Source organism: Rana temporaria, chromosome 12 (genome assembly GCF_905171775.1).
Source record: "Rana temporaria chromosome 12, aRanTem1.1, whole genome shotgun sequence".
Classification (NCBI taxonomy): Eukaryota; Metazoa; Chordata; class Amphibia; order Anura; family Ranidae; genus Rana; species Rana temporaria.
Window position 1 is genome coordinate 60,765,916 of NC_053500.1, and position 16,849 is coordinate 60,782,764.

Below are 16,849 nucleotides of genomic sequence, written 5' to 3' on the forward strand. Positions count from 1 at the left end.
TGAAGTAGCTGGAGAGTCAGCCTGAAAAAGAAACAATAGAAAGGAAACAAGGAGAGAAGAAAAGAGAAAAGATAAAAGGGAGGGGAGGTGGGGAAAAGGTGTGGGAAGCGGTGTGCTCGGCCTCCAGCAGGTGTGCGACAAAGTGTCCCAGACAAACTCTCCTGGTAAATATCCAGGGAAGAGTGTAAAACATAGAAACTAAACTAGAAGGGAGCCTCCAATGTTGCTTTCGTGGCTAACCCTTGGTCCTCAGGTGGACCCTGCAGGGGTAACCCTGTCCTTGAGTTTATTCGAAGTGGAGTAATGCCTCCAGACACTCCAAGTAAAAGAAAATTTAGCATACCTATCCAGAGACCTGGCCTGCATTTCCTCCATAAGCATGATACCATTCATTTCGTTTATCCATTCTATGATGGAGGGGGAGGAGGACGACCTCCAATGTCTAGAAATCAACTGCCTCCCAGCGCTCAAACAAAACCTCAGGAGGGAGTTCTTCTGGAACTTAGTGGCTCCTGGCAAGATGGAGAGAAGGGCTATAAATGGGGAAGGGGCGAGCGGTTTGCCATAAAGGTCCGAGTAGATCGAGAAAATTTGGGCCCAAAACGGGTGTATCCCATCGCATTCCCACCAAATGTGGCTATACGTACCTTTTGGCTGCAGTGCATCTCCAGCATGAGTCCGAGGCCGAGGGAAACATGACCCTGAGGGTGGTCGGGACCCGATAATATCGTGAAAGTACTTTGTAGTTTTTTTCCTGCGCATAGCTCGATATGGATGACTTATGCGTGAAAAAGAAGGCCTTGCGCCACTCTGCCTCACTAATGTCTCTCCCTAGCTCCTCCGACCAAGCCAACGTGAATTTGGGAGGGGCGCTATGTGTATGACCTAGCACCACTTTGTAGATCAAAGAAAGGGTGTGTCTTTGAGGGGAGGAAAAGGAGCAAAGTTGTTCAAATTCTGTCAGTGGTCTATGGGCCTGTCCGGACCTGTGGAGTGTCTTGCAATAAGCCGTCAGGTGCAGTCGGGTGAGCCAAGTCCTTCTCGGGGGAAGCTGACGTCGGGGTCAACATGAGGGAACCTGTAGCGGGATGAACGAAGCTTCGTGCCGTAGGCCAGTCCTGCCTAAGGTGGCCAGCCAAGGAGTGGAGGCCTCCACCCTCCGGCAGGTCCGGGTTATCGAAAATAGGAGTCAAGGGGCTCAGGTCCGTAGAAAGGGCGTATGTTTCCCTCCTACGATACCATAATGCCAGGGCATCCCTAGTTAGGGGGGATATCCCCATCAAGGCTCGGTGGGACGAGGCATGGCCCCAAAGAAGGGCCCTCAGGTCCGACAAGGACATATCCTGTTCCACGCGCACTGCCACCTTACCCAGCGGGTGAGGGAACCACTCCAGAATCCGGGAGAGTACCGCCGACGCATGATAGTGTTCGAAGTCAGGGAGACCCGCTCCCCCACTCAACACTGGGTAACAAAGGAGTTTATGCTTCAGCCTAGGTCGGCCACGTCTCCATACAAACTGAATAGCCATGGAGCGCACTGTACGAAAAAAAGTTGAAGGGAGGGCTATTGGAAGAGCCTGGAACAGGTACAAAAGTTTAGGCAATATATCCATCTTGAGCGTGCTCATACGTCCGAACCACGACACCGGCAGATCCATACGGGCCTCCATGAGGTGTCGAAGCTTGGTGAGGAGCGGGCTGTAGTTTAAAGCAAAGATGTCTGACAGTCGGTGCGGGACTGCAGTCCCAAGATAGGAGATGGATTTCTCCTTCCATTGGAACGAGAAATTGGGCTTGAGGGCGGCTAAGGTGGGAGGCGGGAGGGAGAGGTTCAGTGCCTCTGTTTTGGACAGGTTCAGTTTATAATTACTCAGCCCGCCAAACCTTTCAATTTCAGCCAAAATTGAGGGGATACTGGTGTGGGGTTGGGTGACATACAGGAGTAAATCGTCCGCATATAGAGAGAGCTTACAGTGGGAAGAGGGCGTTTGGATCACGTGGATGTTCGGATTTGCTCTAAGTGCCTGAGCCAAATGCTCAATCACCAGGGCAAAGAGAAGGGGGGAAAGGGGGCATCCCTGCCTGGTGCCATTTTTGATGGATAGCGTACTGGATTGTATTCCGTTGACCAAGATGGTGGCAGTGGAAGAGGAGTACAAGGATTTAATGCGAGCAAGCATCTTAGGGCCTAGGCCTATTTGAGCCAGGGTGGAATACAAGAACTGCTAGCTGACCCGATCGAATGCCTTCTCAGCATCACAGGAAAGGAGGCACGCAGGGATTCTATGATTTTGGGCATAAGCTATGAGATGAATCGTTTTGGTGGTGTTGTCCCTGGCCTCGCGGCCCGGGACAAATCCTACCTGATCGCCGTGGATGATATCCGGCAGCAATGGAGATATGCGGTCGGCCAATAGTTTGGCGAAAAGTTTCAGGTCTATGTTTAGGAGGGATATGGGCCTGTAATTTGCGCAATAAGACGGGTCCTTACCGGGTTTAGGCAGGACTGCTATTTGGGCCAAAAGAAGAGCAGAAGAGGGAGAAGCTCCATCATCTATGGCGTTGAAGGCTTTCGCCATGAGGGGGGCTAGTTGAGGAGCAAACGTTTTGTAGAAACGCGGGGTGAACCCATCGGGGCCAGGGCTTTTACTGTTTTTGAGCTTCTTGATTGCGGAAAGGAAATCCTCCACCGAAATAGGGGATTCCAGTTCCTCAGCGGAGGAGTCGGGGACCGTCGGGAGGGCCGTTTCTCTAGTATATGTGGGCAGTTCGCTCGGGAAGTCAGGGGAGTGCGCAGAAGACATAGGCGTTGGAGGGGGAAGATCGTAAAGGGCTGCGTAGAACTGTCGAAATTCTTCGGCAATAGCTGGGTTGGTCTGCAGTTTGCCTTTGTTGGGAGAAACAATCAGGGGGATGTGTTTTCTGCTTAGGCGTGGTTGTAGTGTGTTCGCCAGCAGCCCGTCCGCATTTGTTTGCCTGGGAATAGTGCGTAAAGCGCCCCTTATCCCTGGCCACCAAAGAGCATTCAGCAAAAATCCGCAACAGATCTCGCCTGGCGTTAGCCAGGTCAACCAACATGGTCGGGTCCGGCGAGCGCTTGTGCGAGTCCTCAAGGGATGTGATGGTAGTGAGGAGACGGGTAACGTCTGCCGACTTAGCCTTTTTAAGCCTAGACCCGTGTTGTATAAACTTGCCCCGAAGGACACATTTAAGGGCCTCCCATTTCGTCAGCTGGTTCGTATCGTCCCGGGCATGATCAGAAACAAAATGTGAGATAGTCTGAATAATGTCCTCAGTACACGCCAGATCTGAAAGCAGGTTGTCATTAAGTCGCCAGGAGGATCTTGGTTTACGTGTGGGAGTCTTACCCAGTGCGACATGCACAGGTGCGTGATCTGACCACAGAGTGAGACCTATAGACGCACTAGGGGAGAGGTCCAGTAGGGATTGGGAAATGAGGATATAGTCCAGTCTGTTATAGGAGGAGTGTGCAGGGGAATAATACGTGTAGTCCCTATCAGTGGGATGCAAGACCCTCCAGACATCAACAAGGGAGAGATCAGTAAAGATAGAACGTAGCTTGGTCAGACTAGCTAAGGAGTGTGAGGACTTACCGGTTGACGAGTCCAAACGAGGCAGCAGGGCAACGTTAAAGTCACCGCCCAGGATCATGTTAGTCGTGCCGAATTTTCTGAGGCGGGAGGTCACGGAGAAGAAGAACTGCAGTTGGTCCTGATTAGGAGAATATATGTTAGCAATTGTGTAAATCACATTTTTATAAGACAATTTGAGAAAGATAAATCTCCCGGCGGGGTCCACATAGGAGTCCAAAACATTTGGCGTAAAAGAGGCATGGAATGCAATGGAGACCCCCTTTGATTTTGCTGATGGGTTAGTACTATGATACCATGTAGGGTAATGTTTATGGGAAAGCTGCGGGATAGAATTAGACCTAAAGTGGGTTTCTTGGAGGAGGAGAATTTGGGTACGGAGCTTATGGAAATGAAATACTATCTGCCTCCTCTTTTCAGGTGTATTAAACCCCCTACAGTTCAGGGACGAAACCGTCAAACAATCAGGATTAGCCATTAGGATAACGTAGCAAAAGGGGACAGGTACTTACCAGTGGGGAGCACACCGCTTCCGGGGGAGAGAGGTGGAAGAGGGAGGGTTGTGGGAAGGGGGGCACGGGGGAAAGAGGAGAGAGCGTTGAGAGAAAGAAAGCAGAAGAAAAGACGGGCCAAACTGGCCACACTAATAGCGTTGCAAGCAACGGTTCAGCCATCACCGTAAAGGCAGCTGAAAGGCCTAGGTTGGGGGTCGTGGATAGTTCACGGGGAGAACCCCGCGCACAACACACCTATACATTACACATCAAGAAATAACGGCAAATTAAACAAACATTACATATCATGGTGGGACCCCATGGGACTATGTAGTCATACATTTTGTTCGTGCAAAGTGGGGAAGTAGTCCACCACCGAGCACTACATAAGTCAGCGTCCCACAGCGTCCCAGCCACGACAGGTGGACACACCAGAACATTACATTCGGAGAGCCAAAAAAAAGGAGAAAATAAAACAGGTGGATAGCTTAGTCAGCAATCAGAGGGAAAACACTAAAAGAAAAATGTGCAGGATGGGGGGGACAAAAGGGATAGCCCGTCGGGCGGGTGAGAGCAGGTTGAATCAGGGCACCACCTGTGGGTGCTTAACAAAAAAATGGCCACCATGGTGAGGGGGGCCCCAGGCGGTAACCATGGAAATAAAAGTGCCCATACAGGAAAAATAAAACTATGATGTATGAATGCACCTTCCCCAGTAATAGTCCACAGGGCAGCGTCCTCTCATACCCAAATCTCCCAACAGGGGAGAATGTCCGTGGGCCCAAACCAGTAAACAAGGAAAAAGGTACTTTAGTAGTGGTGGGGCATGTTCCCATCAGCCCGCCGAGGTGGACGCGGAGGCCTCCGATCTGGAGCGTTTGGATTTAGGTTTCTTGCTCTGCCTCTTCCAGCCGGTGGAGGGTTGAAATCCAGGGGTGGCCGCCTGCAAGGGCCAGTCAGGTAGAGATGTCATCGGGAGTTCGAAAGTCCCCAGAAATTTTGGGAGGTCACCCAAGGTGCGAAACACTGCAGATTTGCCCTCGTGGGAGGCCGACAGCTGAAAAGGGAAGCCCCAGTGATATTTAATCTGTTTGGCCTGGAGTGCTCCCGTGAGGGGCTTCAGGGCTCGGCGGAGATCCAGCGTGAGCTTAGAGACATCAGGCAACAGTTGTATGCGGGCCTCCTCAAAAAGGATGGAGTCCTGGGTACGTGCTGCCTGCATTATGGCATCCTTGATGGCGTAGAAATGGACCCTGCATATCACATCTCTGGGATAGTTCGCGTTGGGGTTTCTGGGGCCCAGGGCTCTGTGGACCCGGTCCAGTTCTATAGCCTCCTCTTTGTCCTTCTGGAGCAGTCCGTTAAAGATGGCGATGACTACCGAGACCAGGTCTTTCGTTTCCACTGTCTCAGGCAGGTCGCGGACGCGAATATTATTGCGTCTGGCCCTATTCTCCTGGTCATCCTGGGATAGCATAAGTTGTTGGATTTGTACAGTATGGTCGTTCAGTATGGCATCATGAGCTTGTAAAGTGGAAACATTTTCCTCCACACTGCGTTCCACCTCCTCCAGTCTGGTTGTGACATCCCTGCGCAGCTCTGAGATCTCCTGCTTGTAGGAGCGTTCCATCCGCTGAACACAGGCCATTTGCATTTAATTTTAATGGTTCAAAGAATGTCAGGAAAAATGGTTGGCCCTCACGCGTTTTCACTTCATCAAATCTGGCCCTCTTTGAAAAAAGTTTGGACACCCCTGCCTTATACAGCCCTGCTTCCTGTTTCTTGTCTGGAAAAAAACCTAGGCTTATGACATCATGCAGAGCTCTCTCTCTCTCTCTCTCTCTCTCTCTCTCTCAACGCAGAGACTATAGGTGTACTTCTTTACCTTCTCCAGAAACTTTTGCCTCTGAACCTTCTGCTACAGATCCGCTGTTATATCAAGAATCTTTCACATTTTATATATGTCCCAAACTTAAAGAGGTTGAAAAGGTTCTTTTATGCTAGTGCATTGTTGGTTCACTTACCCTTTCCTTCGATTTTTCTTCTAAATGTTTTTTTTTCTTTGTCTGAATTTCTCACTTCTTGTTCCTCCTCAGTAAGCTTGGCGTTCTGGCTGGGGGGTAGTCGCGTGCTTGCCCCCTCCCTTGGGACTACATCCCTGCAGAGAGACTCTGTGAACACAGTAGTCCCAAGGGAGGGGGCAAGCACACTGACTAACCCCCAGCCAGAACGGCTCGGGTGATGGGTGCAAGCTTACTGAGGAGAAACAGGAAGTGAGAATTTCAAAGACAAAAAACATTTAGAAGGGAAATTGAAGGATAAGGTAAGTGAACAAACAATGCACTAGCTTAAAGGAACCTATTTAGAAGATAAAAAACAAACCTTTACAACCCCTTTTTAAAGTTATCATATTGGTGTTTCTTGAAGAGCTAAGGACCTGTTCAAAGCTGGAACAGCCCATGTGACTAGTTCAAGTAACTAGATCTGTTACTAGTTGGAGATGTCCAAAAGGCCCCAAAACTTTTACGGTAGACTCCTCACTTGAACCAGTTCTGTACGGAGACTGGACCAAACCTGATAAACTATTCACTCTTCCAAAACATTTTACATACTAATATCCATTTGGAAGAGGCTTTTAAGAAGAAGTGAGCTGTCCCCCTGATTGTACCTATTTAGGGTGCATCATTGTTTATGGATCCCATTGACAAATGGCTTGAAGCTATCTCCAAATCCCTGTTTTCATTGGTAGGCCTTGATATGCACCCTACCATAGTCGTGATGTTTATTTGTCGAACATTAGTGGCATAGACTAATCTTATGTGACAGGATCCAGCTAAAATCCTTACTGATCCTTTATTTGTAGAGAGCTTAGAGCTTAAACCTTCAGCCTTACACTGTTGCATAGATGGGTTAGTTGATATTGTCCATCTTATTTCCAGAGTCTCCTGTCTGTGAATATGCAAAGAACACTTTGCTGAAATGTTGCTATGCAGAATAACAACATAAAAACACTTGCTGAACAAACCTTTTGATAGTGAGTGTCTCATTGTTGCATCTTGATAAATTCATAACATTTGTAATTGGTGCTAAGATGTCTCATTGCCCCAGGAGAACAAGCATAGGTCTCCTTCAAGAAAGACCTCTCCCACCTCTGAAACCAAGAAAAGTTTCAATCCAAGCCCAAACCCAAGGCTAGACTCCCAGTTCAATCTCAGACTTTATGCCATTTGTTTAAACTTGCAGACAAGTCCTCTTTGTCTTTAGTGGATGCCCCCACTTTTTCCAAAGCAGAGGGAACTCATGTTGGTCTTTGCAAAAATCCTGGTCTGCAAGCATCTTGGATGTTTGGGTAAGAGACATGGTGATTTGGAGCTACAAGCTACACTTTTACATCATGTTGTCCAACTTACCAGTGCCTCTGCACAGACTAGCTGATCTTCATTCTGCCCTTACAGATCTTTAGAGCCAAGGATCTCCTTCATTGTTCCAACGTCAGAGAGATTTCAGCATTTTTACTCAAACCTTTAAAATGTTCCAAAAAACAAAAGAATAGCATCTAATCCATGTTGTATCTAAAGGCCTTAAAGCGTTTTTTTACCAAAAACAAAACAAAAACATTTATCCAGTCCCTTTAAAGCATGAATAACAGCACAGTGCCTGTGCCGTGTCATTTGGCCCCGTGTATCACCTGAAATACCTGGCTGATCCTTCCTGGTTCTGCCCTCCCCCTGTAAACTGACCATGATTTATCATGGCTGCTAAACCCTGACACTGTGGTCCATTTACATGCCTCCATCATCCACTCTCCACTATCCTCTTCTCCCCCCTCTTTCCCTGCCTGTCAGCTTGTGACAGTGCCTGCCCCTCCACTCCTGCTGCTATAATAACTTTTTCTGGCAATCCCGTGTTAGATAATGCAATGTCTACAGTGTCTGTGCTTTATTTTAAAAACAAATGCCTCTGTATACTTTATTTCCGAGCGGCGCTCATGTGACCGGCCACCTCTCTTCTCCTCCTCCTGACTGACATCGGGGGATTCTCGGCCCCTCCCACTGTAGCTGTCAGATCGGAAGAGGGAATGGCGGCCGGTCATGTGAGCGGTAATACAGTGTGAATGCACACTGAAACCCTTATGTGATGGTGACCCCCTGACATGGCACATTTGGCATGTAATTTTTTTTGGGGGGGGGGCAGCGCATACCCAGTTTTTATGGGCACCCAGCTCCCACTTCCTCTGCGGTGCCAGGCGGAAGTTCACCTCACGCTCCCTTCAATCTTCTGGGACATGTCATAGGTCCCAGAAGATTGGTCGACCATTCACAGCACGGCTCGCTCGGCTGTGAAGCCACAGCCGGGCGTCCACAGTTAGAACGTTGGCACCGGGGAGAGGAGCGTGGTTTTCGTGAGCCTGCATCACTGGATCATGGGACAGGTGAGTGGCCTAATTTTAAAAGTCAGCAGCTACACTTTTTTTAGCTGCTGACTTATAATTGGGTGGAACTTTTAAATTGCATAGCGGCTGGAGTGATCACTGTGGCCATTCTGCATTGTCGACTGCACTTGGGGCAATGCGGTGCACGATTCAGCGCATTTCATGGCTCCCCTCTTTTTCCTGTGGGTCCCTGTCGTAATAGACATTTTACCATGTGGTAAAACGTCTGTCACCACATATAGTGTGAATTGGCCCTCAAGGAGCTTTTTGAGCTGTCTGCCAGTTCTGTTATTTTTTTTTATGTGGACATATTAAGCTGGCTATACTTGGATAGAAAATAGTTTGAAAAAACCCACTCTCATTCTTTCTAAACTACTGCAATAGTGCTGATCTATAAGGATATAGATGCCTCCTGCATGCATCCGTCATATGTCACCCCTCTGTCTGAGACCTGAAAAACTGCAGATTCTGCGGGTGGATCTGTTGTCTGGAGCTCTGTGGGTGGAGTCGCGATGTCAGTAGACTCCCCGCCCTCCTCTACACTCCCCTTGTCAACATGCATTTTTTCCTGTGTATTCCTTACACTAAATTCTGCTATGATCACTAACATCCAGTCAAAATCCAGAAAAGTAACCACATGACTTCAGAAAAGGAGTGGGGGTGGGAATTAAAAAATAATGCCCGTCTCAGGCTAGTGCATGAGATATGTAAATAACCTGCTATTCACAGCAAGGGGGAAGTTTGTCCCTTTCTCTCACTGAAAAAATAAGAGGATTGCTCAGAGCTGGATTAACTCTTCGTGGCAAGACTGGGCACAGATGATGGGAAATCTTATACTCTACATTGTGACATAAAAAAAAAATTGGGTATACATCCACTTTAAATGTGTGTTAACGCCATCATTGTATCAGATTGTTTTCAAAACTTGTTGACATTACCGATCGTTGATGCGCCCACTAATCGAAATGCGCCCACTAACATTTTTAAAGTTGAACGATCGGGCTTATCGAGCGCTTTTTTTAAATGCTTTTCTATCCATGTTATGGCCAGCTTTAGTGTTTCATTACCAATCAGACTGCTTTTAAACTTCCCAATTGTCTCAGATTTACTGAATCTTGTGTCCCCTAATGAACGGGAAAGATAACTTATCGTACCGTTTTTTTTTTTTTTTTATATATATTGGGGGGAATACAGGTTCCACTCCTCTGTTTTGTGATATTCTTTGCTACTGGCACTGCTCTATTACTACTTTTCTACAAAACTGAAACATGCTGGGGGTGGGAGAGGTTATGCCTTTATATCAAAGAAACAGATTTCATGAGAAGTACAAAAATCCTGTTTTTATTTCCATACCGTAGGTTGTATGTAGAACAAGGGGACATCAAGTGTGTTGAATGTTTTTAAAAATATTGCACAAGCTATAAAATATAAATGGCAAAGACAATAACGCTATTAAAATGGAGCTGATGAATTCTTAGAACCAATGATACCCATAGTTCTGATTGGCAAAAATATAGTTTGGGGAAGTTCATATCTTAAGGCCCTCCAAATTGCCATCGAGAGACACATTTAAAATAGTTTACACAAACCATATTGTTTTCCTTCATCCCCCTCTGACCCTTTGTTACTGGAAATTATAAAAAGTTCTTGTTTCAAACTCTCCATATTTTTGTACTTTTTTTAACCATTACACCACTTTTTTTCCTTTTAGGGCTCGTGTCCGTTATCAGAAGAGACAAAAGCTGCAATTTGAAACCAAGCTTGGCATGAATTCTCCATTCTGATTACACTGTTTAGCACTATGCGCTGTGGTGTTCATGGTTCCCACAGCGTCTGATGAGGGGGAGGCAGACAGGGCTGGTATAGTATGACCTCACTGTTGGAAAGATGCTGCTGACATAGCTATTTATATCTCACCAAAACCAGCTGTCACCACCAGTGCCTCCTCCCCCACCACCAGTGCCTCCACAGTATCACTGCCTGTTTACATATACTTAGCAGTTGGAGAATGCTGAACGGTACACCTTATCCTGGTTTTCTCCCTTCTGCACTGATGGATTAATGGGGGGCTTCAAGTCTCTATCATTGTTCCTTCCTGCCACATGCATGGTTGACCCTGCTGGCGCAAAGTTCTGTTTTTCTATAGTTGTCCTGCAGGCCTTGGTGCCACGTGCATGGCTTAACTAGCATGGAAATCTGTAATGTCTTTTGAACCACTGGACTGTGCTGTATGCTGCATTTGTGCACAGAGTTAATTGGTAGTAGTTTTTTTTTTATGGATGTATATTTTCTTAAAAAAAAAAAAAAAAAATATTAAAGGAACTGTTATTTGTACTAAAATGTGTAAATAAATCATGTATATAGACCTCTGTTATTGTGTTTGGTGATTATATGCTACTGTACCAAGGGAAACTGCCTGTGGGGGCTGTGACGAACACAAATGTCAGACCCCTGCCCTTCTCACCAACTCATGACCAAAGACTGGCCAATCTAACACCACAATGTCACTTGCGTAACACACTCAGCTGCATCCTGCACAAAGGTTTTTCAGCTCGCGGAACCACAATTTAGGTGCCAGCAGCCTAAAAGCGATTGTCACTGCGTTAAGTTAAGCAATTAACCCTTTAACTGCCAGAATTGACTTTTACCAAAGAGTTCGAACTTCCTCAAGATTAGCAATACCAGTTATGAAAAAGAAACGTATGTAACACACACGGTATGTTCAGAGATTTATACCACAGTTGCACTCTTCAAGAGACAGGGATTATTTTGGTTTGCATTAAAGGAGAAGTATGGGTATCTCTTTTATTTTAGATTCATACTTACCTCGGTGGATGGAGCATCAGACCGATGCTCCAGCTGTTCCCCGCTGTCTGTGCACTGAAAACCGAGACACCAAACATCGCCGTTGGCTCGGTTCTTACAGATCCCTAAAAGGAAAGAGGCTGTCAGTCAGCCTCTTTCCTCTCTGCTTCTCCACGCTCATTGGAGCGCTGAGCCGTGGAGGGGCGGGGAGAGGCTGTCTCAGCGGCTCGCTGAGACTGCCATCAATCAGGGCAGCTGACGGATCCCGACTTGGGAAGTTGTGATGATGCGCTGCCCCGACTGATGACAGTGACGTCAGTGGAGAGCAGACTTCAGACTGATCTCCGCTGAAAACGGGTCAAAGGAGTGCAAAACGAATTGCACTCCTATGACCCAAAGGAGAAGCCCAGCCGAAAAAGTTCAGAATTGATTTCACCTTTAAAGTTTGAGACAATTTTAACACTTTTTAAAATATGATTTATTAATGAAAAGGTCAAAGTGGTGCAAATAAAATATTTATAGGAAAAGGGTGTGGCAAAGAAATAAAGAGACAACTAGAAAATGCATTTCCTGCAGAAAATTAGTGGAAATGCTGAATAGCTGAATTGCTAAAGCTAACTGGATGAATGGCTTAAATCCGTAAGAAAAAGTTGAAGTGAGAATAGTTGGAAAAGCTGAAAAGCTTTTTTTTTCTTTTTTTTTTTTTTTTTTAAAGCTGACACTAAACTGAATTGTTGGCTGCAAAAACTGTAAAAGATATCAATATAGCTAAATATTTTGTGAACGTTTTAAAGTTTGTTTGGTGTCTGTAGGTGAAAGTATGAAGGAGCTTAAACTTTTGGGAGCGGCAGAAGATTTTAAGGATTTGAAGCATGCTCTTATTGACTTCAATGTTAAAAAAAGTGTTAAAAAGCTTAACATTTTTAACTAGTACAAAAAACTTGGAAGCAGTCCCATCATTAGCTGAAAAATCTGAACGTTTTAAAAGTTAAATGGTTTTAATAGCTGAAAGTATGCAGAAGTTACGCAGAGCCAAAAAACGTACGGAATAATAAAATTAAAGTTAAAGATAAACTATAAAATGCATTTCCTGCAGAAAATGCGTGGGAATGCTGAATTGCTAAAGCTAACTGGATGAATAGCTTAAATCCGTAAGAAAAAGTTGAAGAAGTGAGAATAGTTGGAAGTAGAAATGGTTTTAAAATAAACATGAATTTCATTAAAAAAACGTTTACCACCACTAATGTATGAAAGATGTGGAATATTTAAAGGTTTTTTGAAAAGCTGACACTAAACTGAATTGGTTTTAAAAAAAAAAAAATCTCAAATGATTTTTTTTCCCCCAAAGATATTTTTTTTTATGTATAAATTGTGTATGACAAGTAGTTCTTGTGGGCGTGAGAGAAATTTATAGAGGAGGAACTAAGATTTTTTTTTTTAAGGCTCTGTGCTCTAGCTAATGACATCATCCACTCTAAGCAGCCCAATACACACTCGAAATAATAACATTTAAATTAAGAAAAAATAAAAAAACAAAAAACAATACTGGGACTGCTGAAGCAATCCCACTAATAATGCAACAGAGAAATAAAAAGGAGTTGAAAATTAAGAATACTTAACTGGTTTTAGCAGAGTGCAGCGAATAAGCAAAAAAACAGTACAGTGGCTCTCACAAGTCCTGTTAGGTGTTCCTTGGTTGGATGTTAACGAGTGCTCCCAAACTGTCCTGGCATTCCCCTTTTCTCTGGTGTCTAAGGTTCCATGCACATTGGAAAAGGGAATAGCCGCTCCAGGTGGGAACCCAGATGAATATCCTCCGCTGCAGATAACTCGGGTGCAGGCAATGCACTTAGCAAAGCAGGAACAAGAATTGTCTCTGGACAGCCGCACTCTGAACAAATTGTAGCCTTTATTAACCACTTAAGACCCGGACCTTTATGCAGGTAAAGGACCTGGCCAGTTTTTGCGATTCGGCACTGCGTCGCTTTAACTGACAATTGCGTGGTCATGCGATGTGGCTCCCAAACAAAATTGGCGTCATTTTTTTCCCCACAAATAGAGCTTTCTTTTGGTGGTATTTGATCACCTCTGCGGTTTTTATTTTTTGCGCTATAAACAAAAATAGAGCGACAATTTTGAAAAAAATTCAATATTTTTTACTTTTTGCTATAATAAATATCCCCCAAAAACATATATAAAAAAAAATTATATATCCCCATAATAGGCCGATACGTATTCTTCTACCTCTTTTTGGTAAAAAAAAATCGCAATAATCGTTTATCGATTGGTTTGCGCAAAATTTATAGCGTTTACAAAATAGGAGATCGTTTTATTGCATTTTTATTAATATATATATTTTTTTACTACTAATGGCGGCGATCAGCATTTTTTTCGTGACCGCGACATTATGGCGGACACATCGGACAATTTTGACACATTTTTGGGACTATTGTCATTTTCACAGCAAAAAATGCTATAAAAATGCATTGTTTACTGTGAAAATGACAACTGCAGTTTGGGAGTTAACCACTAGGGGACGCTGAAGGGGTTAAGTGTGACCTCATATGTGTTTCTAACTGTAGGGGGGCAGGGCTGGACGTGTGACGTCATTGATCATGTTTCCCTACATCAGGGAACACACGATCAATGACACTGCCACAACGAAGAACAGGGAAGGTGTGTTTACACACACCTCTCCCTGTTCTTTAGCTCCGGAGGGCCGATCGCGGGTACCTGTACGTGGGTTTAAAGGGCCACGTACAGGTACGTGGATGTGCCCAGCCGTGCCTTTCTGCTGACGTATATCTGCGTGAAGGGGTCCTTAAGTGGTTAAAAGAAGGACAGCACTACAAGTCACAGCAAAATGAAATAAAAACCCGACTGCTGACGCGTGTCGCACTGAAACTAGTGCTTAGGCATAGCTATTCAAAAATCTGACAGGGATTATAACTCTCCCATCCAAAAGGAAGAATTTGTTTTCCTATAGTTCTACTTTACGTTTTTCATTGGCAGATGTCTTTAAAGGGTCACATTTCAGACCTGAATGCCTTTTACAATCCCCATTAATTCTGGTTTTTATTTTATGGCACGCTATGTATTCTTAATGGATTTGGTCATAGTTTTACGATGGGTCTGGTTCAGCAGAACTAACAAACATCCTGCCAGTACTCCGTTAGCTGTTTACAGCTCTGCAATGGCCTAAGTGCTGGTTTCTGATGAGAACGGCTCTTTTGAAGTGTGTTAAAGTTAAGCCTATGATTTCCATGAATTAAAGGAATAGGGAGGGGAGTAAGATCAATGTGTAACTGTTCTGCAAGACTGTCATGGCTGACCTATGATTCTTAAACAACATGGCCACTAGCTTCAGCTTTTCGTGTGTCCCAGTACGTGATATCATTACACACAATACACAAGCCATGTTTTGGTGGTCTTCACCCCCTTCTTTATTGGTGGAGGCATTTGTAATTGACATCATAGTTTGGTAAAAACAATCCGTAGAGTTAAATGCGTTTTCTGCACCATTATACTGGGGCAGCACACTAGCACAAATGGTGAGCGCACATTAATGGAACAGATAGACCTATTTCAGGGTCATCTGTGCCAGTTTAATTTTTAGAGTGAAATAGAAACTGGTACAGGTTCTGCACCGAATTAAAGCGGATGTCCGCTGAAAAAAAATATATTAAAAGTCAGCAGCTGGGGCGTGGCCTGGGCATGGCAGCGTGAGGACGTTTCTTCACAGGGCTCCCGGCCAGCGGCTCCCTCGCGGCAAATAATCGACTCATTACCGGCATCCACCCACAGCTTCAGACACCCAAGGACACGGTCATACACCAGCCCGCCCTGAAAGCCGGAATGGACTGTTACCTGCGTGTGATTCAGCCGGCGGCCTCCACTCCTGCAGCAGCCAAGATGGCGCCGGCCCTCCATACAGCCCAGGACACAGCGGAGGTTCCGAGGGACACTGACCCCCCATTACAGATGGCAGATGACCACTGCATGCTGCCCTTCTCGCCACCCAGCGACCTTTCGCCCTGTTTCCCCAGATCCCTGGCAGCTTCTCCAGGCAGGGAAGACACACTGAACGGCTCCATGCTCGTGGCCTCATTCCCAGCCCCCACTCCATCCAGCGCTTTGTGCTTCAGCCCAGGAAACATGGAGGAGCAGAGACAGCCACCCATGCTTTAGAACGCAGTGAGTAGACCCCCTTGCTTACAGCAATCACAGGGTCTTCCTCTACATGCCTCATCTGAACATAGACTGTGGGCTTTTCTGCAGCAGCTGCCCACAAGAAATGACTTAGAATCGCTTGTGCAGAGAATTGAAACAGCTTTGAAGGGTGAGATACAATCTGTCAGAAAGAATGTAGCAGCACTGGATTCTCGGGTCACCGTAGTAAAGCAGGAACAGGCCGTAGTGGCTCAGTCTGTTCAAACCCTGCATTCCTCCCAATCCGAACTTACTGACCAAATCATACAGCTACATTTACTTCAGGATGATTTGGAGAATCGCAGTCGCAGGCAAAACATCAGGCTGCGGGGAGTGCCCGAGAGTTTTCCACACTCAGAGCTGCGTTCCAAGGTGATTAACGTCTTTAACCGGTGCCTGGATCGACCGCCTGACTCCGAGATTACCATTGACAGAGTCCATAGAACCCTGGGCCAACTATCTGAGCCCTCTGACAGACCAAGGGACGTCCTCTGCTGCTTACACTCCTTTACTCTCAAGGAAGATATACTGCAGCGGGCATGGCAGGTGGGAATTCGATGGCGCAGCTGTCCACCTACTACCAGTTGTCTCCAGGAAGACTATCCTAATGCGACGATCGCTTAAACCACTTCTAGATGGTCTTGGGGAGAAGGGCCTCACGTATAAATGGAAACACCCATTTCACCTCATAGTCCACAAGGGCCCGGATACCTTTTCACTGCGCCACCCATCGGAGCTTCCAGGCCTGTTCAACTTTGCCGACCTAGATCCGTTTCCAGTACCCAACTGGCTGCTGACAGTCATCTCCAGGGAAACGCCGCATCAAGTACCCCCGGGTAGACCACAGAGAGCTCACTACAGTCGCCGCGGCTGTGGAAACCAGTCTCAAGCTAGACGGGCGGGCAACTCCCGCTCACATCCCCCGAATGAGGAGGCGGCTGGCTGATAATGCATTACAAACGCAGACTGTGGACTCCTTTCAGATAAGCATTACTCTTCTCCTGTTTTCTGGGTTTTTCGTTTTTGTTTTTTGTATTACTATTGTTACTGTTTCCCATGGGAGATATGTCGGGAACAATAGGTTCTGGGCCTGTAATCTGGGGACCTTTTTGTTTGCCGTTTAATCTTACCCCGGCCCGTGGATGACTGAAAGCCTCTCACGTGTACCGATTGCCTCACACAAACATTGACGGGCCTCCTATTTTTCTCAGCTCTAGCGCAATGCTTGCTGATGTTGTTGCTGACCTACCACCTCCACTCTAGTATATACCGATGGTCCAGGTAGTACTCTGGTCCTT

The 16,849-nt window shown here is 46.0% G+C and overlaps 1 protein-coding gene across 7 annotated transcripts in view; it reads left to right on the top strand.

Moving 5' to 3' along the window:
• TMEM94 (transmembrane protein 94) overlaps nt 1–10,850 on the top strand; it is a 154,988-nt gene extending 144,138 nt beyond the window's left edge. For all 7 annotated transcript variants that reach the window (XM_040330252.1, XM_040330249.1, XM_040330251.1 and 4 more), the window contains one exon: nt 10,249–10,850. In XM_040330252.1, coding sequence (XP_040186186.1) covers nt 10,249–10,321 — 73 coding nt within the window. In that variant the 3' untranslated portion in view covers nt 10,322–10,850. The remainder of the gene's footprint in view (nt 1–10,248) is intronic.
• Nucleotides 10,851–16,849: the final 5,999 nt, after the last annotated feature.